Genomic DNA, 20,787 nt, shown 5'->3' with positions numbered 1-20,787 from the left:
ATACTGCAGTATCAATATCAAGACATCCCAGATCAGGTCCCGATTTTTGTATTTTCTCCTCTCCGGTGAGTGCTGACCATGTTTCCTGTCATTAAAGGTGCCCTGGATCCCCATTTCAATATTGAAGTCGGAGGTGGTTTTCTTCAAATTTCCTCTTCTTTTTTCAATTGAGATCCACAAGTATCGGGCAGCGCCGGGAAGTTAGCCAGTCATGGCTCGCTCGGGTTGTAAAAAGAGGATCCCGGAGGAGAAGAATCGGGCGATTTAGGAGAGAAAAGTGTGGGGAGGGTTTTCATGTTTTTCATGGATCCACAGCGGCCTCAAATGTTGAATGCAACACACGGGTATACCAAAGGAGGTAAGCGTGGAATAACCTTTGGCGACGTCATTTTGAGGTTCCAATATAATGTATCGGGGAGTTTAGACTGATCGTGTTCAGTATGTGAATTGAAATGGGGAACGACAAACTATTTCAGCGATATCGACCAAGGATTCTGTCAAGAGAAACGAGGAATAAAGTTGTAACCAATCAAGGATGAAATTTAACAAAAAAAATCTCCCCGGAGTCACGAGGATCCCGTGATCTCCACTCACGGCCACATGACCAACCGAGGCAGGCAAGCATGACATCAAGTCTATATCCATATCAAGCCACATTATATCCATTTATACAGTGACAGGTTACATACTCTGTCTTAATGGTATTTTGGTTTGGAGAAAGACCCCATCTTGATGGATAAAAGCCCGACACAATTTATTTGAAATAACTATGACAGATACCCAAAGTGAAGATAATGAGCCCGAAGCAGCAAGTCTGGGATACCGCAATTCACGGCTTTTGAACCATACTTGAGAATCAAGGGCTGTGAATATGTGCTGAGATGCAAATTTAGGGATAGAGTGAGTCTGAGCTTCAATCATTGAACGAGATGTGTGTACATGAAGATATTTTGGACTTCGCCCAGCTGATATCGGTTTCAAGTTTATTTGCTTGATGAGCTAGAGGCAGAGACATGTTTTACCAAGAGATGATTAGTTTCATCATAAGATTTCAAGATTTCTTCAACTCGTAGAACTACAGCTTTGTTAGGCCTTTCACCTGTCATCGAGTCTTGGAGTCTAAGCGCCCTTTTGAAAAGCATTGCCATCCTAATTAGGCCCCACTTATCAAGTACCCAACAGTAGTACACTGCACTGACTGCAGTCATCGGCTGATTTGAGAATAGCCTCGCCAGGCCTTCCTCTCTCAGAATCTGCAGCCCTGAAGTAGGCATCCAACCCTGCAGTCTGAATCCCCATTACGAACCCCCAACCTTACCTAAGATCTTCCTACCTGAACACCACCGGGACATCATAATGAAAACATCCATACACCCCGGTAGCGTCATAATGAGGCTATATCGGTACATCCTCACACAAACCTCCAAGTACCTCAGGAAGTACATTCTAGATATTCGCCGAGTCTAGACCCTTCGCGGTCTCACTTCATCGGCATCTCCGATCTTACGGAGTACAGATTGATCATATATCCCCAGAGCCCCAGACTGTTACCCCTCTCAATCCCTCATCCTCGAAGTTTGCAGGACAGATACTACTACCTGGTCGGGGGATTTCCGCATCTAGTTTCCTAGAATGTTTCTCTCAAGGACTAAGCGCTTATCTGGTCAAGTAGTATCGCAATGACCACCATCCAGGGAGCTCTGGTCGCAGGAACTAATGCAGAACACATGTCATGGTCTCCGCATGTGGAGGCGAACAGTGCGAGGATAGCCTCAACAAAGAACATGAAGTGAAAATCAGGCAGCATTAAACAGATACAGAGATTTTCCCCCTTCTCCACGGAGGACTTCCAAGTTCCGACCACGGCGTACTTTTGTCTTAGCTTGATTAACTTGAGATATCAGAATAAAGGTACTAATCTGGCCCCTTTGTTGAATTAGATTGATGATCTTTTCCGACCACCTGACACCCCCCTTTTCATTAAATTTTTTTTTTCGGGTCTATCCACATAGTTATACGCGGCTTGAAGATCTTCGATTCCTTCCTATTTATTCCCTTTGTGTCGGGACTTATTATCGTAACTCAATACCCAGCTAGGCAGGTCCTTTGGAAGCTTGAACGGAGTACTCCGATTCCATCCCGAAGGCTTATCGATTCCCAAAGGTTACTATCTAATGTACTTTACTTATCTACCAAGTCCGGAGTACGACATATGTAAGTTTCTTATAGTTCGAACTCTGCATAGTACTCCGTACATAGTAACCTAATGCAACATGGTCCACTGATAAATCTATGCCACATGGAACATTTGAACACTTTAAGAAAATGAAGCACTTGTCTATTATGTACAAGTATGCTCATGTTGTACTCCATGTACTCCGTACATACAACCACACTGGTACAAAGCTCTTAAGATGACCATTATTGAATCATGATCCTTCAAGAATCAAGGAACTATTCAATTTTAATATTGATCAAACCTTCCATGTAACATGGAAATAATTTAGTTCATAGTAATATGCTGACTAGGTGGTAATCATCCACCCCTCCATGATGTACCTTGCCCTGACGTGTCAACGCCACCAAGCCTTAATGAACACTGAGAACGCACATGATAATATTTGTCGGTATGACAGGGATAACTGCCCCGAGGAAACCTTCTGTAAACCTCTAATACTAGTAGGGGCCCGGGACTCGAGACTCGACTTGTTCTACAACGGGAGATCCTCCAAGCGCACTCAAGTGCTGATAAAGTACATACATAGTAAGTGCTGGAGATTCTAGACCGCCAATTGAGAAGTATGCATGGCGCCAGCCATGTTCCAAGATTTTTGAGCTCGAATGCAGGTATTTCACTTTACATTTACATGCTTTAACTACTACTAGATACGAGATGCATAGAAGAGAGCTTTTTAGTTTTTATTAAATGTTTCATTTCATGGACTTGTTCCAGGTTTTTTTGGAGGCGCTCAGGAATTCATGAGTAGCGTGTACAGGGAACATATGGTCTAGGCCTGCAATGCAGCCTGGACTTGGGTAAAGAGGAAGAAGCATGGTATCTGGTATCGAAAGGAAATAATGAAGTAGAAAAAAAAGCAGACCCGTTCCCATAGTAAGGAAGACACGGAAAGAAATGCTAGCATGTTTTCTGCAGCCAGTGTTAAAAAGGCTTGGGTGAAAGTATCGCTGATGATGAACCCTTTTTTTTGTTGTTTTTGATCTTTTGGTCATGAAACCTGGAGAATTCCAATGGTGAAAATCTCCAGAGAAGCACGAGGGAGGTTGAGCTGTACATGAATATTAAAGTCATTAAAGGCGACCTCTCCCGAGCAGGAGGTAAAAGGTGGTCGGAAAGATCCAGTCGGGGGCAACGCCCAGTTGAATGCTTGTAGGAAAACACCTCATAACCCCGGAGTCGATGAGACTCAAAATCAAGTAAAAACAAATCCATAGATGCGCCTAGATGCAATGCATGGTCGTGATCATACGTGTCGGTAATAAAGATGGATGAGGACTCGTTCCGTGCGGAGACAGGTATCAAGTAGGGTCGAAACGAATCGGTGACAAGTTGAAGGAGGTCGTCGGAGTTGGAAATAATTTTTTTTACCATCCCTTGGCATGGTATTCCCATGGGCCATAATCGGTCGCATAGTTGGTCCAGGAGCCATTCTTAGCGAGGTCCTTATCCCGAGCGTGATTGCCCTCGCCTGAAGCAGATGTACCGGCACCGGGGAGTCGATGGGGTCCCTTTGGTCCTGGATATTCTTGAAGGTTCTTCACATCATGGGCGGTGTGTCGTCGCTTCAGGAAAGCATTGGCGGTTGCGCTCTTCTGTTGGCGCTCCCAGAGAAGGTGTCGACGGAGAGACTCGGTCAACTCGGTCGCAAGCATGTTGCGGCGAGTGGTGCGCGGCGAATGAGCGACCGATTGTGGAGGCGGAGGCTTCATGATGATGGGTTTTGATCGGGGAACATCGGGTTTACGCATAGTCAGGCTTTCATCATCGTTCTCTGGGGGCGAGGCGGGAATGGACGGGCCGTTGGGTGATGTCAAGCGGGAGCGCTGCAGCGCAGGACTGGACCGGAATGCGTTCCCTTGCCTCATGTTGCTTGGCTGGTGCATCATCATAGTAAGAAGAGATCGTCGCGAAACCAGGTTCGGTCTAGAATCCACTCGTTGGAATAGCTCTGGTCGATCGTCCACGCTAGATTTGCCGCTCTCGGTGACGGAGTCCTCCCAATCCGAATCCTCGTCATCCTCGATCGCGCTCTCGGAGACCTCGTCGTCTGTTTCAATGGCGTCTTCGTCGAGGTGGCTGGGGCTCTTGGGGCGGAATGCAACTTCGTCACTGAATGAGGCGACCTTCTTAGATGGAGTAGGATTACTAGTCGCAGGTCGTAGTAATCCACTGGTCGGGTTCTCCTGTGTCGGCTTTACGACCATGCGCTCCTCAAATGAGCTCTCGTCGTCGTCACCAGAGGATCCTCCCAAAGTAAACATGCCTCCCTTCTTCTTTAGTGCCGAGGGTTTCAATTGCGTAGTCGAACGGGACGGGCTGGCCTCGATCGAGAGCTTGGGCTGCGAACGGTAGGATGATGAGATTAAGGATGGGGAGAAACCACGGATAATGCTAGGCGACTTGATCAATTCTGCACAGGCAGGAAGAACACCAGAGGAAGAGACGCTAGTGTCAGATCCATCCATTTGTGCCCCATCACTTTCATTGCCTTCGGGCGCAGTAGTCGAGCAAGATTCAGTTGACTCGCGGAGCTTGCAAGTAGGACGAGGGAAGACCGGGACCTGTCTAGCTGTCGAAACTGTCGAAACTGAGGGAGGAGTTGGGGTTGGAGTAGATGGGCGAGGAGTGATATCGACGACAGGAGCAGCGTGCTCGGGAGTGGGAATTGGTTCGAGATTCTTTCGTTCCTTAATGTTGAGAACCATGCGCTCGAGATCCAGAGATGTGATGTGCTTCTCCTTTCCTCGACCAAGGCTAGCCAATGAGTCCTCACGAACCACAGCAGGGCGGTAATCGGAAAACTTGGGACGTTTGATGTGAGCCTCAATGCGCTCAGCTTGATCGGATGCGGCCGACTCAACACTGGCGGAGAGCTCCGGCAAATCCCCGGCATCGGAACGTAACTTGGCGAGCATGGCGGCACTCTTAGAGTTTTCGGGCTCAACGCAGAAGGTCTCACGGGTCCACAGGCGCCAGCTCAGATTCTCGAGCCGACGGCCCTGGTCCATGTAGTCGGCACATTTTGAGAAGACTAAGTAAGAATTGGAGGTTAGCCGAACTATCAATCACAACGAGATTTGCATATTTGGTATTTCAACTCACCCATCCACATGCCATGAAGACTTTGAGCATTTGCAGTGTCCACCTTATGGATATTATCGGCGTCCACCGTCAAAACGGGGGTTGTTAAAGGCATAGTAGCGACGCCACAGTTAGAATTCGAGAGCGCCAGGGCTGCGGTCAGAAGATGAACAAAGAATGGTGTTCCGGGGTCGCCGTCTTCCCCGAGAGTGGTCGTACGGCGGTTGGAAACCGGGTGAAAGATGTCTCGAAAAAGTTGTGGGTTCGGTAGAACGGGGGTTTTTCAAAAACTCGAGTCTGGGCTGCGCGGGATATTGGAGCGAGTCAATCAATCAGGAATTCAGTCAGGAAGCTGCAATCGAATGGCTCCGGACTAGGATTCCAATATCGTGAGACTAGTCGAGAAAATTCAATTTCGGGGTAGCGATCTTCGAGAGTTGGAAGTCGCGTTGGAAGCAGGAGCAGAAGGTTGCGGAGAGTTCCTGGCGGTAGGCGTGGGGTGGAACGCGTCGAAAGAGGGATTGATGCGTTTCCTGGGGATCTGGGGTGTTGAAAAGGATGGTTGAAGACGGGTAGGAAGAGAGAAAGGGAGGAGAGGAAGGGCTGTCGGAACGATAATAAGAATGACGGGGGCGGCACCTGTGGAGTGGAGTTGGAAGAGGGGGAAAATTGGAAAATATAAAAAAACTGAAAATGGGAAATTCGGAAAATCGAAAATACAAAAAAAAAGGAAAAAAAGGAAAATCGAAAATTAGAAATTAAAAAAAAATCGAAAAATCGAAAAATCGAATAAAAATCGAAAAATGACCCAAACCCCCTCTTAGAAAGCCATAATCATCATAATATTCCTAATATTGAATAATTAAAATATAAGAGAATTTTTGGTATTTTGTCATTTAGGTAAAATTTACTGGTAAAATTACAAGTACTAATACACCACTGGGCCTAAACGACCAAAGAGACACCAAAGACCCAAAAAGACCGAGACCCAGTAGCCCAAGTGGAGTCGGTGAAGAGAAAAAATTCAGTCGCATCACGGGGTCCTACAGTGGCCAGTGACATGGTCGGTACTTGATCTGTTCACGGTAATCCCGGTCTTACCCCGGTACCTGAAGAGTACCCAATCATCTCTCATTCCCGATATCCCCGTCTTCTTGTAACTTACAGTATTCTCACTTAATTTACAATACCGGTCTGTTTCCGGAACTTCCACCTGGACCCATTGATTTGTAAGGTTGTAAGGAATAATAGAGAGGAAATTCAATGTATACAAGTTCCAAAGTGATAGAGATCATAGAGAAAGAATGATACATTGTCAGCTTCCAAGGGTGTCCATCAGACAGAGAAAAAAATTCCTTTGAGCCTGTGACCTGTCGGGCGAAACAATCAGGGATGATGATGTTGCTTATTGTGATGCTAGGACTAAAAAGCCATCAATAATAGGTAAAAAAAAATGAAAGAGAAAGTAAAAAAGCCATCAAAAAAAAGAGACTGGTCAAATCCGGTATACATTTTGTTTTTCCCGGGAAAATATTCTAGACGAGATAACTTCTCTAAAGCACTTGATTGCTTTGCACGCCACCAGTCGTCGAATCGAATCCAGTCCTCGCCACTGCAATTTACTTGATAGAAGGCCTACTGACTGATGAACTGTCGCACCACCAGCTATTGGCCGCCTAACTAGATCAAGAGCCGGCTGACTTGCCAACTGATAGGTATCGGTGTCGCGGTTAAACTAATCTCGTCACGGATCCTTTACTTCCAATGTACCATAGGTAACGGCCAAGATCTGCCTTTTTTTGGTGTTTTCCCTTTATCCCGTTCTTAATTCTGACTGACTCAAGATCTTCAAGCCACGTTGATGGTCAACAGACCAAATCCTGGGGTCGTGGACTTCTCAACCAACATCCCTTGTCGGAATTGGAGGGGGCGAAACCCTTTCAGCCCCAGGTGATGGTGTGGTACTCGTTTGAATGAAATATTTTGATTCCTGGATTTTGAAGTTATGTTCTGGGGAAACATACCGGCCAGGAAATACCAATCTACGCACCTGGGCTCCCAGTATTCGAGAGGAAGGGATGGCCGATCGATTAACTCCCAGGCTAGACTACATACCGGGGAACCAGTTCAATACTTCCGTCAATCACGCAGTAACTCCCCTGTTTGTTTTCATCTCAATACACCTGAACGGCGCTTATTTCATTCTTACTTTACTACGTGAGATCAGGATTATAGGTTTCATTGTAGAGATGTCTCTTTCTTTTCTTGGGGGTCTATTTCGAGATACCTAATTCTTCAGATTAGTCTTTAGTCTTTTTTTCTTCGTTCGACAGGCATCAGGTGGGATAGACTTTTGGTCAGCCAGAAGGTCAAAAAAAAGGGGAAATGAGCCAAAAAAAAAGAAAATCAGTCAGAAAGGCTCTTACCGCCCCTTTGTGTCCTTATCTTCCGAGATGCCACATCCTGGACGACGATGAACTTCTAGCAGAACACGGCAGTCCTAGTGTCACAGCCCGTCCTAGTCACGAGTCTGCCCGCTGGCATCGAGGGCGAAGTCATCTCAAATGGGGGAAAGGATCAGCATGCTACATTCAAAGATCGGGCCTCGGAGTGGACCTGTCTCGATAGAGATAATGAGAGTAAGAGAGAGCCTTTCGCTTGCTCTGTCTGCCTCACTCTCCCCTCATTTCCCGAGAGGAGCAAGCGGGTTGTCCACGGGGCCCAGATTAGCGCCCTTACCTAGGGAGGTTCGGACTGGCGGAGATTGACTCCGTACATAGAAGATTATTATTAATATCATTATTGGTCTCCACTTATGGAAAATCCCATTCAACCTGAGAGATTGGAAGATGCAGACCGATCGACTTCACTGTGACGCGCCGTCGGGGCTTAGTTGCACAAGATGCACGTTTCATCCATCATGTGATATTTCACGTCAAACGAGAAACAGCGGAATCGTTGTCGCCTCGGAAGTGTGAAGCCATCATCTGCGAACTGGCTTTTCTTTGTCCTCTGATTGTCATTAACCTTTTGTCCATGGATTTGTTGATCATCTGGGGGTGGACCAGGGTGTGGGGGCAACAGTAAACATCAAATTGCGGGGATTGCATACTTCCTAACAGTCGGTCAGTCTAAGAGGCAAAAAAATGAAATCCACCGGGCTCCACTTAGGCACCCAACAAGCTGGAGCTCCAGATGTCGTTGGTCGTTTGCTATCAGTAGCTGTCCAGGCCAGCATACTCAATAGCTACAAGGTCTACACTGTGACAGTCTGAAGGAAGATTACTGTACCCGGGGAGGAGAAATACAGTCATCAAAAATATGGGGTATACCCCCAATTCCCAAAGCCTCACCTCATCTTCTGATTCGACAAGATCATTGAAACATCTCTGCTGGTGACAGGACTATTCCCTGTGGATGTATGACATGCCAATATCACCTACAGCATTTTATGCAAAGCATTTTCTTTTTTCGAGGCCCGCTCGTGCAGCCTTTGGGTTTGCTGGGATCACTCCTGACCCGCTCTTGACAACTTTGCACAACGGCTATCTATCATTTCTGATGGTCATCTAGAAGGGTGGTCCTCCCTTGAAGATATTATTGATGATCTTACAACTTATTCGATTCTGAAGCAGTTAATTTATTTTTGTCTCAGTCTTACTTGAAGTATTTTCGGGTGGTACCAGCAGTGGCGATCTGAAAACTGGAAATTCCGTGGAGACCGATTTCCTGGACCTGATGTGGTTCCACCAATGATCTGAAGCTCTCCCCAATTTAATGCCCCACGGACTTGCATTTCCGGGGTTTATCTCACCTAACACGGTACATAGTTTCAATATTATCAGGAACTCATCCCGTGGAATAATATCATCAAAAAAGTGGCTGTTTTCACATTAAAAAGAATTATTACCGAGGCTCTAGAAAAAGGAAAATACATTGAAGAATAGGAAAAAAATACCGAGGTCCGAATTGTGGGTCCTTTTTTTGGCCGAATTTACCCCCTAAACAATGAAAGGTCATCGACGAAAGTATACAGGTGAACTATAATGGGAAATGACAGGAGCCGCCATGAAATGCCGGCGTTCAGCCGGCGATGCATGGCGGCCGAGGCGTGGATCAGGAGGGAGATGGGGCCAGGAGAACAGCTGACCGGGACAAGGTCGCCTCGGAGCGCGCTTCAAGTTCGGGCTCGCCGTCGATCAAGCTAGGGTATCTGTACTGCAACATGGGGTATACAGTACGGATAATACTGACTATTGTAACCAGGTAAATTGCAGGCTTTGAAATGGATCGAAACCAGTGGCAAGGTCACGAGAGCATATCACATGACGGGGAACCGCCCTCGGCAGGGGCTTGTGACGGTGACGTACTCATTACCTTTCATACCAGGGAAATTTATTGCATTTTGCGTCTCGGTTTGGTACTTTCGTACTGACAGGGGCGACGGAACTCCATTCGGCATTATGAGTCTTGTTTTTCTGGGGCTGGAGTGTGAGGCAAAGCGGCTGTGATGACAGTTACCGGTCAGATCCAATGAATGGACCAGGGTTCCCCATGTCAGCTGCCGACCATATTGATATCCCCGGAATTTGGGGCTTCCAGGGAAATTACCGGTCGATATTTACATACCGACGAACTATGTTCAAGTTGCCATGTCCTACTGTATCCTCGGCCTCTTCAATATGATGATCTCACTGTGCAAAGCCATGCATGGGGGATGTTGATTGCCCTCTCCCATTTTTGGGCGTGCGTAAATAGACTGATGTCGATCATCGACTTCCATGAGGTTTCATTATTTGAGTATGTGGCTGGCGTAAGGTGCAAAATACCATAAACCATGATCCAATTACTGAAAGAAAGGGGAGAAATGAAATTCAATTAGCTAGTACGGAGTACTATGTTGAGAAACTAGAATCGGAGAACACGACATCTGAATCACTTTAAGCCTGTCTTTGACAAACCATCGGATAGAACATATAATCCAAATGTGATAAAGTGAAAGTTTCCTAATCAGTGATATTCTTGATCTAAATTAGTTGCTGATCCTAACTAAATAGTAGCAAATCAGGCGAAAAAGCAAAATTCTTCAGGTTTCCGTGAGAGATAACCGCTTAATGCGGGTTGTTCACGTTTGGCTAGATGACCGGCTATCGAACTCCGACGTATAAACACCGAGAATCAAATTAAGCCGTGGTGATATGCACAGGGGTAGGAGGAAACGGTTCCAAAGCTCTCTTCCTTGTATCACACATCAAGTCAGAAAGGCAAATCACATTCCAGATCGTAACCGCCCTACCTTCGGCCCGCCTGCCCCGGCACATCCTGTGAGCCACGAAGCTGCTGCGAGACCGAAAAAGTAGTTAAGTAAGAGGGTTGCAGAACAAAAGTCCAACGGTGGTATTTTTGCGGCTCCCGCAAGATATTCAAAAAGTACAAAAAAGTGGGAAGAAAGGAGTATGGAATTGTCCGAGTCGGTGATTCGTTAAAGCAAGGGATGTTTGTATCGGGGAGTGCGGGAGTGGAATCCGGACATAGTTTCTAGATTTATAGGGTCAGGTGAGTGATAAAGTCAATCTGCATTCAAATCTTCATTCCAGTGACTAGTTTTAGATGCTTTAAGATTACTTTTATCTTAATTTGTTTGAGATGAAAAGGTAATATTGTTCAAGTTTGTTCAAGTTTAATGATAGTATTCCAAGGTTGATTGCAACGCTACTATGTATGTATATGTACTATGCATTATGTCCGAGCCAGGGATTATTGATATGCATGGGGTACTTTCAAGCATTATTTGAAGTGTCAAATATGGAGAGTCTGGAGCTTGTAAGCGACTACCTAGGTAAAACCTGTCTATCATCTTAAACAAGTTTGAAACTTGAAACCCAGAGATGGGGCACCTGGGTTTCCCGCCCTGCAGTCCAGTCGAATGTGGGACACCGTCAATCTTTAACACTTTAGGAGTCTGCAAATCTTCCTCAATAGAAACCTAGCTAGTCGTACTTCTTACAGCTCAATTTTGCTTCCTCACTTCGAGTGTATTCATGCCCCCTTCTCAGTTAATAGATCACACGTCACACAGCTCCATCAATGAATAAACCACCCATGCATTGCGGTGATTGAATCTGGTCAAGTGAAAGCTAGTTCAAGAAACCTTCCATTCTGATACCTGTTCAAATGTTTAATAACGGTCTCAAATGCCACCAACTCAGATCCCTGTTAGTACCTAGGTGTACGCTATACAGAATACAGTCCCGCCTGAATTCCAATAGAGGGTCTGGACTGGTCTTGAATGCAGAACCATCAACATTTGAAGATGCAAGTTCCCCTTGTTTTAGGCATGTGTACAAAAATATGTGAGTTTATCGAGCTCCCTTCGCCTCTGCAGATCTCCAGGGCTGTACCAGGCATTTGGGAACCCTGGCATGCCTTTCCATTTTGTGGAGTACAAGCCATGGACCCACAATCAAGGCTAAAGTAAGCACTGAGTCTGTTCAAATGTTCTACATCATTTTTGCACGGAGTACTTTCTCAGGCGAATCTTTTGTTCCTCTTTCAGCATACTCGCCGCCACCTCGTCATCACTATTTGAGATCGATGCGAGGGTACGATGAATCCAATTTGGATGAAATTGACCTAATTCGACTTAATCACTCGGTGTATTTAGTCATGTACGAGTTACAGATGCATATACCCCATACTTCGTACATTCAGTCATTGTACTCCGTACATAGCAAAGAAAAAGTCACCTGATCCATATTGTATGCTTCTAAAACGGGCCCCTTCTACCGTATCAAGAAAGTTAAGGAGTTCGGATGACCACCTGGACACCAAAATAAAACAGCCGCCAGTTTGAAATAAACTCCTTTCTTTCTTGACCACGTTGCCCCAAGAGATCCTAATCAGAGTGGTCAGATGACTCCAGACTTACTCCGTACAAGCTCGAGTTAAGGTCAGGGGTCTATGAATTGCTTTTGTTTGGAGCGATAACAGATCACCCCTGTTCATCAGCGCCCAAACATAATCCACCAATAACATTCTACCAGAAACGAACATGCGATCGATTTAGCCATGTGCATCAACATCAAATTGGGAGTCATCGCTTTCTGACTTGTCTCTTTGCTTTTTTAGTATGTGTTCATTCTCGTATTGGCCGGGTGCAGCGGCTCCAGATCAAAGGGGGTCCGGATCGTGCACGATCCGGCGATTCTCGGTGTGATCGTGGCTGATCTGGCGCTGCGTGGCGCTTTGTTTGACTTATGACTGAGAGACTTCTCATGGTCAGGAGGACTGATAGCATCGAGAATCTAGACCATCACCCCTGGTCGATCGGTTTAGAGTGCTCCACTGTCACTCGCCAGGGGCCTGAAAGTTGTCTGTGCCCCGCGTATGAAGATGGTCTGCGTGACCTGCTCGGTCGGTCGTCATGCTTTTAGGCGCTGAGGATTTGAGATATGAACCATTCATGAATGATATCTAGGCTCTTTACACTTTATGCTTCATTTCTTTGACGGGTGGACGGCATTCGGGCGCTTTGTAGTTTGAGGCTTTCGGGATCAGGTTATTTTCCCGCCAATCATGGACTTGAAGTTTGTGATATGTGATATGGCTTTGGAGGATTTCAGTTGACCTGTGTAATATGACTGGGATACTTTCATTCAAAGATATAACTTGAATCTTTCATCATGAGATTGATCCTATCATCTGAAGGTTGTATATACCTAACTGGGCATTGCGGACCGCTTGCCTACATGGAGGTTCAGGTTTCCAGTGATCCCCGCAAAATCGGTTGCATCCGAGTCATAGATGAAACAGTGGAGGTTCATGCCAGTGGTGGCCTATCACTGCCTATAAATTTCTGGGTACGATGCACATATCCTAATTTAAAAAAAATCGTTGGAAATGCTAGCTTGTACTAGAGTACGGAATAGTAGATGAGACTAATCTAGTAGTATATGTCCACGGGTATACTAGTATGTACCCTGACATCTTCTACTAAAGCCATAGATTATTAGCCAGTACTATCATTTTAATAAAATAGTTATTATCTAAACATTTCTTTGGAGTCTACGGAGTCCCCGGGTACGGGCTCAGGCATCATCGTCCCTTAAAGAGTGATCTGCATTGGAAGTCTTTCACCCCAAGTTTGCAGCCCAAAATAAACCACCTGGGCAATCAACCATCAAGAGTACCAAGTTGATACGATAGGTTCAAAAAATCTAGAATAGTCTGATCGAAATTTACCACATAGAATAGGTATTGTCATAGCAGAATACGATTACATACATGCTCAGGTACCAGATGGATAAACACAGCCTACTTTGCCGCGAGTCTCCGGAGTCTATATCAAAGGCGACCGGGCAAATCAATGTGCCAAAAACAGACGATGATCATTGATGTCATAGTACGAGCATTTTAGCGAACTGGCTAGGTTTATGATGTGTTGACAGTTGACAGGTTCGCTGGCCGTCGTGTGACGAACACAACAATCCCCCGAAAAAGCGGTATAGATGGAAGCCCGATGAGTGACAACAATCTCAAACGTTCAAAAGTAGACGAAGCTGATGGTCTCGTTACCAGCTTACATTTCACCATCACGAGAATCACGAAGGGATTTCCCTAAGACCCGAGACCTTTATTCTCGCGAACGAATCGAAGCCACGTCAATAGCTCTGTCCATGTGAGCAAAAGGGAGTGGGCACTGATGAGGCTGATGACCGAATCCCCCATTTTGTACCTTTAGGCCAGAAGAAATGGTGCGGGCCAGACCATGGCTTTGATTTTTCTTTTCTTTTCTTTTCTTTGCTGCACTGTTGATCCTCCTGTCTCACCAAACACAGGATTTACACGACATCTATCGGGTCATCTGAACCCCATGGTTTGTGTTGCCAGCACACCCAAAAAGGGAAGCTCCCAGAGCAGCGCGGCTATGTCGACTACCAGGAAAGCCGAGTCAAGAATAGAAACAAAATGATTCCAGTCCTGGTGGTTCTATTGGAAATTTCAAACATGCAGAGACCATACATGCGCCCACCTCTTTTACGGCCCGACATCGTTCTAGCATCTAGATCGCAGCAGGCTAGCAAGCCACAAATGCAGTTCACTCCACCCTATACTCAGAACTACGACTATCGGAGAACCAGGTTTTACATTATTTTAATCTCACCTTGGGTACGGGTACGAGAAAAAAAGCTCACCAGATCAGATTTGCCCCGTACCTGCCAATGCCGTCACACCGGAGTGATGGGTTTGCATCTGGACCGATGCCGGAGCTTCAATCCAAGTCTATTCTTAATGCGTTATGCAAATGCTCAAGCTGACATTGCTCATGGCGCCAGCCATCGGCTGCATTCCGTGCATATTGTTTTTCCTAATCCGCCCTATTACGGATTATGGGTTGCTTTTATTCGATCCGCTCTTGCCGACGTATATCTATCCTTGGCATTGCGTGCTGGATAGAGCTGCAGCTACAGATGATTATTGCGCGGTAGATATGATAATTTCCACGTGAGAAGAGGCAGCCTTACCCTTCAATTATGCAAATAGATCGATGCATTCGAATGTTATTTCATGATTTCGCAATACTGTTACTAACCTGAACCTTGGACGGATCGAAACTGCAGGATGGATATACCATGGAGTATTGATATTTCGGGATATGAACTGAATTGACATATACTAGTGTCGGATTCATGGCTTGCTTACTTCAAGTTTGATGGGTTCTCATTCAAACTTTGAAACTCCCCGATCGCTCTAGGCAGATCTAGATCGGTTTCAAGTTATTCAGCCATTTCACTGGGAGGTATGAATCAGGAGATAAGGCAACAGAAGGCCCAAAACAGTCTATATTTCCACAGCGAAATATGGATGCATACAACTCCGATCTAGACCAATGGAACAGTTTCACAGAAGCTGCCACATTTTCGACGCCAAGCAAAAAATACCAGGAAGAAGGACAAGGGAATCGAAAACCAGTGAGCCGCAGTGATTGCAAGATTCAAAACTCTGTGGACCACGAGTCGCGGGGAACTGGGGTCCGACTTCCACAGGCTGTGTAACTTTCTCTAGGCCATATTCAGTCCTGCAGCTCTTAATAGAGTCTGAAGATTTCGGACAGTGAGTGGTTCGATAAGAGCACTTGAGAGATATGACCTTTGCACTTGGCACAACTTGAAACACATATTTATCGTTGCAATAGAGAGTCTTCGGATTCCGAGCAAGAGAGTACCATTAAATATTTCTTGCGTTGCCTATCCAGATATTACGATTTGGGCGTTCGGGTCAACAGACTCTTTATTCATTAACAACATTCCACCTACTCCCATAGGCTCTCTATTGGATACAACTCAATAATTTATGGATACCCGTGAAGCGCAGGCAGTACAAAGTATCAAGCTTCTGAGACCGGTACATCTTGTCAGACACTGAGTGTTTGAATCTTCTTCTGCATCTGTTACTGGAGACGTTGAGATGGATCTTCATCACCTATCTGAAGTTACTCTGGATTATAGTGATACAGATTACCTCATATCTGTTCTTTACAAGCAATAACATTTTGTCATCCTCATTTAGAAGCAGGTACCCCCTTTAGTTAGCTATTTCTCACGGAAGACCCCCACGGGGTCCGGGCAAGGATATTAGATCTAAAGCATGTGAAGCTAGTATGAAAGAATAGACTGGTATGAGCTATTAGATGAAAATCATTTTTGGAATCCATATGAGCTCTTGCACCTCGTTTTCGAAGTAACACAAGCATCACTCAAATCCTCACAAGACTATTTGGTTGCTTTTTAGAGATTTCTATACGTCATAAACAAAGTCACTGGCAATCTTTGCAGCTGCGGCCACGTCGATATAGTATGTGATGGAGGGTGGGAAGGATGTAGTACATTGACATATGTCGTTCCTCGACATATTAGGCGTTGAGCATCCTCGTGAACGTTCTCGGATACCTAGGTCTACCTGGTATGTAGTTGCACATGGGAACACGACCCCCACGTAGGCTTGTTCTTGTGTAAGTATGTAGATAATAGGAATGCGGGATATCTGACACGAAAATATTGATTTTTAATTCGGGGAGGCGTACAAAGGCAGCCCACTGTGAGTAGTAGGTGGAAGTCACACGAGACCATCCAGATGTCAGCGCTTCGAAACTTCCAAGATTCGTATCCAACTAAATCTAGATGCTACATGGTGTTAGTATGTAAGATAAGGGAAAGGCGCGGAGATCTAATCTGCTGGATTGTGCTAGGTAGTCTCGATTTGTTTCTTTTCTTCTCCTTAGTTTTTACTATGTAGGTTACCTAGTACTAGGTTCTAGTATGATCTGGTCCATTGCCCAGGTGCTGCTTATTATACCGCGTAGAGAAAACCTTGGAAGTTGTACACCGGTTGATCGTCATAAGTCTTTTTTTTCTCATTGCAACTTAGAATGCTCTATGTAAGGGACCATTTTCTACATAGGAGTCCAACAATAATCATCTTTTTTTGTTTTGAGCCGACGCACCAGATGTTAAACCCCGGTGCTATCTATCAAGCATTAGGACTATTTGCGGGTAACCTAAAATTCAGCGTCTTCGTCACCAGAGATAATGACATTGTTGATCTGGATACACGTTAGTATATGAAGTAGAGGGACGTAGAGTTGTAAGGATTACCTTGAGAACCATGCGGCAAAGCTGGGTAGCCAGCAGAAGTTGCTGGCGCTTGCCAATCAAGGGATCAATGGCAAAGTGCTCTCTCATGTCTATGAATGTAATATATTAGTGGCTGAGATAGAGAATTTCAATAATATGGGTTGCTTACCGTTGGTACCGGTCATCATGCAGTCAACACCGAGACGAGTGTTCTTCTCCTTGACCTGGCGGGACTTGACAGAGGCGAGAGTCTCAATAGGGCTCAAACCAGAGTTCTCAGACAGGGCCAAGGGAACGGCATCCAAGGCATCAGCGAAGGCACGCATGGCGTACTGCTCAATACCGGGGCTCTGTAGGTTGAGAGGAATTAGTTTGGCGGGACTAAGCAGTATACAATGAGAAAGCTTCACGAACCTTGACAGCAGCATCTTCAACAGCAATAGAGCAAGCAATCTCAGCAGCACCACCACCGTAAACAACACGGTTGTCACGAACCAAGTTGCGCACCACACACAGGGCATCGTGTAGTGAACGCTTGGCCTCATCAATGATCTGCAGGTTTGGTTAGTTAATGCAAATTATATTGTAATATCATCAATGTCATACCATCTTGTTGCTACCACGAATGAAAACAGTGACCGCACGGCTGTTGGCACAGTCTTCGATAACAAGCATCTTCTCTCTTGTGGTACCGAAAGTCATCTCACGGACACGGCCAGCAGTACCCAGCTTCTCCGCGGTCAGATCCTCGAAGCGAGGCACGATGCGGCCATTTGTAGCAATAGCAATCAGTTCAATCTCGGGACCACCGACCCACCGGACGGCAGGAAGCTTGTTTTGGAGGAGCAAGTGGTTGGCCTCGTCGTCGAAACCCCACTGACAGATAACCAGGTTGGCCCCTGAGTCCTTAAGCTTCTGAATCATCTCTGTGAACTTCTCGTGCTCGTAATCCTGGAGCTTCTTGAACTCCTCGACTGAAGTGATGTCAAGCTTGTGCTTGGTCTTGGGCTTGGGGGGCTCGAATGGGCAGGTCAAAATGGCCAGCTTGGCGTCCAGGACCTCATCGGGCATCTGAGGGTGGGAGAAATCCTTGTCCACGATAACACCCTTAACCAGTAGGGAGTCCTCAAGGGAACCACCGACCTTTCCATCCACCTTGATCAATTCAAAGTCAACATCTTTACGCTGGAGGTCAGCAACAGAAAGCACAGCATCGACGGCAATCTTGGCGAACTGGTCGTGGGACTTGGAAACACTATAAATAAATTAGCGGAATGCACAAAGCATTCGAGAGAGATGAAGCGGGCGTGCGTACATCTTGCTGCCCAAACTGGTCTTGGCAACCTTGAGCAGGTTGGAGGTGTCTTCCTTGGTGAAGGGGATCTCGTCACTGATTCTGTCAAGCTCGGCGAGAGCAATCTCACAGGCTTGGTCGTAACCGTCGGCTATCCGAATGGGGTGGATTCCCTTATCAATCAAGTCCGAAGCCTGCTCCAGCATGGCCGCTGCCAACACCACGACACCAGTTGTGCCGTCACCGATTTCCTCATCCTGCGATTTCGAGAGCTCGACGAGCAACTTGGCAACGTTGTTTGTGATCTCCATCTATCATTTCAATTTGTATGAGCACTTGACAAGACAGGGGTTGGTTGGTATGAAAAGGGGTCGGGGGAGGGAAGCAGACCTGGCCGAGAATGGTTGCACCATCGTTGGTGACAGTAATATCGCCATCGGGGGAAATAAGAATCTTGTCCAATCCACGGGGACCCTATGACGAAATATAAGAACTTGGACAGATTGACGAAGTATCGGTATGCATACCAGAGAAGTCTTGACAATGTTGGCAACGGTCTTAGCGGCCACAATGTGTGACTTCACGGCCTCGGTACCATGTTGTCTCTTCTTCTTGCCTTGGCTGGAAAGATTCCTCTGTCAGCTTCAAATCCATCATTTCTCAAAATATCTGGTCGCAATTGCTCGATGTAGGATGATGCATATATCATAGGACGACGTACTCGCGAACGACAATAAATGGACGGCCCTGCTCATCCTTCAACACCGAAGCTATAGTTGGGTATCAGCGCGCTGTGTTCCTGATACAAAGATATTCCCCAATCGAATAATTTATACCTTGAGAAAGATCAAGCTCTATGGGTATCAAAAGAAACGGTCAGTCATCATCACAAATAATGAGGGGCATCTCGGGAGGTAAGGAGGAGCCAAATGGATAAGTGTGAACATACGCATCGCCATTTTGACGGAAGACTGCCCTCTGGTAGGGGATCAACCAGGGGTTAATAAAAGGAAAATGTGGAAAAAGAAAGCACAAATATCAATAGAACTATTGACGTTGATCGTAAGAATGCGGAGGGGGAAATCGAAGCTCGGTGAAATGCCTCCTGCAAATTAAATTCGGGTCGCCTAATTGGGTTTAGTGTTGGACTGTCCGCCTTCAGCTCTCCACGCGCTCCCCGAAAGTTCTCACTCTCATAGCTTCCTGTTGCGCGCGCCAATCGTTACTCTCTTTTTCAATATCTGTTGAGGCTTGTGCCTCTTGCCGCCAAACTGTTTTCCCATCTGCTAAAACTCACTCCTTTCAAAGCCGATATGCCGCGTAAGTCTTATAATCCGTGTTTGATCGCACCGCGCGGCGCACTTGCTAATTCAACCCCCTCAACTAGCTGCCGTTGAGGATATTTCCGATGAGGAAGCTGGTGACGTTCCTTACATTACTGCTCAGGAAGAGCCCCTCAAGGATGAACCAGTTGAGGAGAACAGTGACGAATCCAATGACGGCGATGACGATGATGAGGAGGGTGTGTGAGTTGCCCGCGGCTGTTTGTTCAACATGACCAATTAATCTGATTAGCCTTTCTCAATTAGCTACGTCGTTGAGAAGATCACCGGCCATGACTTCCTGGATGATGTATGTTCTTAGGTGGAAATCCAGCGTCGATTGCGCTAACTCGCCATTAGGGTTCGCTCTTGCTTCTTGTGAAGTGGAAAGGATATGAAAAGAAGGAAGATATGACTTATGAGCCCGAGGAAGGCTTGAAGTAAGTACACAGATGAGTGATTGATCATATTGTCGGAAATTGTGCAATGCTTACAATGTTATTTAGGGAGGGTGCCAGCGATGCGGTGAAAGCTTACTACAAGAAGATCGGTGGCCGACCTAAGAAGCCTTCCCTCAAGCCCATCCCGAAGGCGGGTCCAGGCCGCAAGCGCAAGTCAATGAATGAGCCAAAGGAGGAAGAACAACCGACCTTAACTCCAGCGGCTGAACCCAAGAAGCGCCGAAAGTCTGCTCCCCGAACCACTACTTCCGAAACCCCGGCATTGACCGAAGATACCAGTGATGCTGAGGCCGAGAGCAACTGGGTCCCCCCGAGGCGACAACTGGGACAAGGAATTGGATACAGTTGACACTATCATTCGCGACCCCGAGACCGGTGGTCTTTATGCTTTGTTGTTGTGGACCAATGGCAAAAAATCAAAGATCTCCATCGAGACCTGTTATGAAAAATGTCCCATGAAGGTTCGTCACCATTGGCTCTGTTTCTGGTTTGCAGACACTAATGCGCTATTTAGATGCTCAAGTTCTATGAACAACACTTGTAAGTCTGTGGAATATTGACAATAAAACCCAGTCACTGATCGTTATTTAGGGTCTTCAAGGACGGCTAGACAGGTCGCTTCGCCCATTCACTCCAGGTTGAAGTCCAACAGCAGAAATCTTTGAAAGATAGCATCGTTGGATCAGTTTTCTTTTCTCTCAAGGGAGCTTGTTTGGAGTTGGAGTCTTGGTTTCTTTTTTTTCTCCTGTTTCTTTTG

At 46.1% G+C, this 20,787-nt stretch overlaps 4 protein-coding genes across 4 annotated transcripts; 2 read left to right on the top strand and 2 right to left on the bottom strand.

The window, feature by feature from the left end:
* Window positions 1–3,603: 3,603 nt before the first annotated feature.
* On the bottom strand, window positions 3,604–5,435 carry N7483_009589 (uncharacterized protein; the record flags this gene model as incomplete). The annotated part of the gene is made up of 2 exons (XM_057093016.1): window positions 3,604–5,270; window positions 5,342–5,435. The coding sequence occupies 2 exons, from the start codon at window positions 5,433–5,435 to the stop codon at window positions 3,604–3,606; spliced, it is 1,761 nt and encodes a 586-aa protein (XP_056944190.1).
* A 9,745-nt stretch (window positions 5,436–15,180) lies between these two features.
* N7483_009588 (uncharacterized protein) lies at window positions 15,181–15,375 on the top strand (the record flags this gene model as incomplete). Its single annotated transcript, XM_057093015.1, has 1 exon — window positions 15,181–15,375. One exon carries the CDS (start codon window positions 15,181–15,183, stop codon window positions 15,373–15,375), a length of 195 nt encoding a protein of 64 aa, XP_056944189.1.
* Window positions 15,376–16,877: 1,502 nt separating this feature from the next.
* On the bottom strand, window positions 16,878–19,206 carry N7483_009587 (chaperonin-containing T-complex subunit CCT5; the record flags this gene model as incomplete). The annotated part of the gene is made up of 10 exons (XM_057093014.1): window positions 16,878–16,922; window positions 16,975–17,063; window positions 17,123–17,303; window positions 17,368–17,505; window positions 17,560–18,208; window positions 18,269–18,558; window positions 18,638–18,721; window positions 18,775–18,868; window positions 18,969–19,017; window positions 19,197–19,206. The coding sequence occupies 10 exons, from the start codon at window positions 19,204–19,206 to the stop codon at window positions 16,878–16,880; spliced, it is 1,629 nt and encodes a 542-aa protein (XP_056944188.1).
* Window positions 19,207–19,560: 354 nt separating this feature from the next.
* N7483_009586 (chromo domain-containing protein) lies at window positions 19,561–20,379 on the top strand (the record flags this gene model as incomplete). Its single annotated transcript, XM_057093013.1, has 5 exons — window positions 19,561–19,567; window positions 19,635–19,773; window positions 19,837–19,879; window positions 19,930–20,009; window positions 20,076–20,379. 5 exons carry the CDS (start codon window positions 19,561–19,563, stop codon window positions 20,377–20,379), a joined length of 573 nt encoding a protein of 190 aa, XP_056944187.1.
* Between the last annotated feature and the right edge of the window lie 408 nt (window positions 20,380–20,787).

The sequence above is a fragment of the Penicillium malachiteum genome (genome assembly GCF_028827825.1).
Source record: "Penicillium malachiteum strain IBT 17515 chromosome Unknown utg000004l:1.0-4883003.0:1.0-4884900.0, whole genome shotgun sequence".
NCBI lineage: Eukaryota > Fungi > Ascomycota > Eurotiomycetes > Eurotiales > Aspergillaceae > Penicillium > Penicillium malachiteum.
The sequence above is the reverse complement of the archived record's forward strand: the minus strand, read 5'-3'. Positions and strand labels throughout refer to the sequence as shown.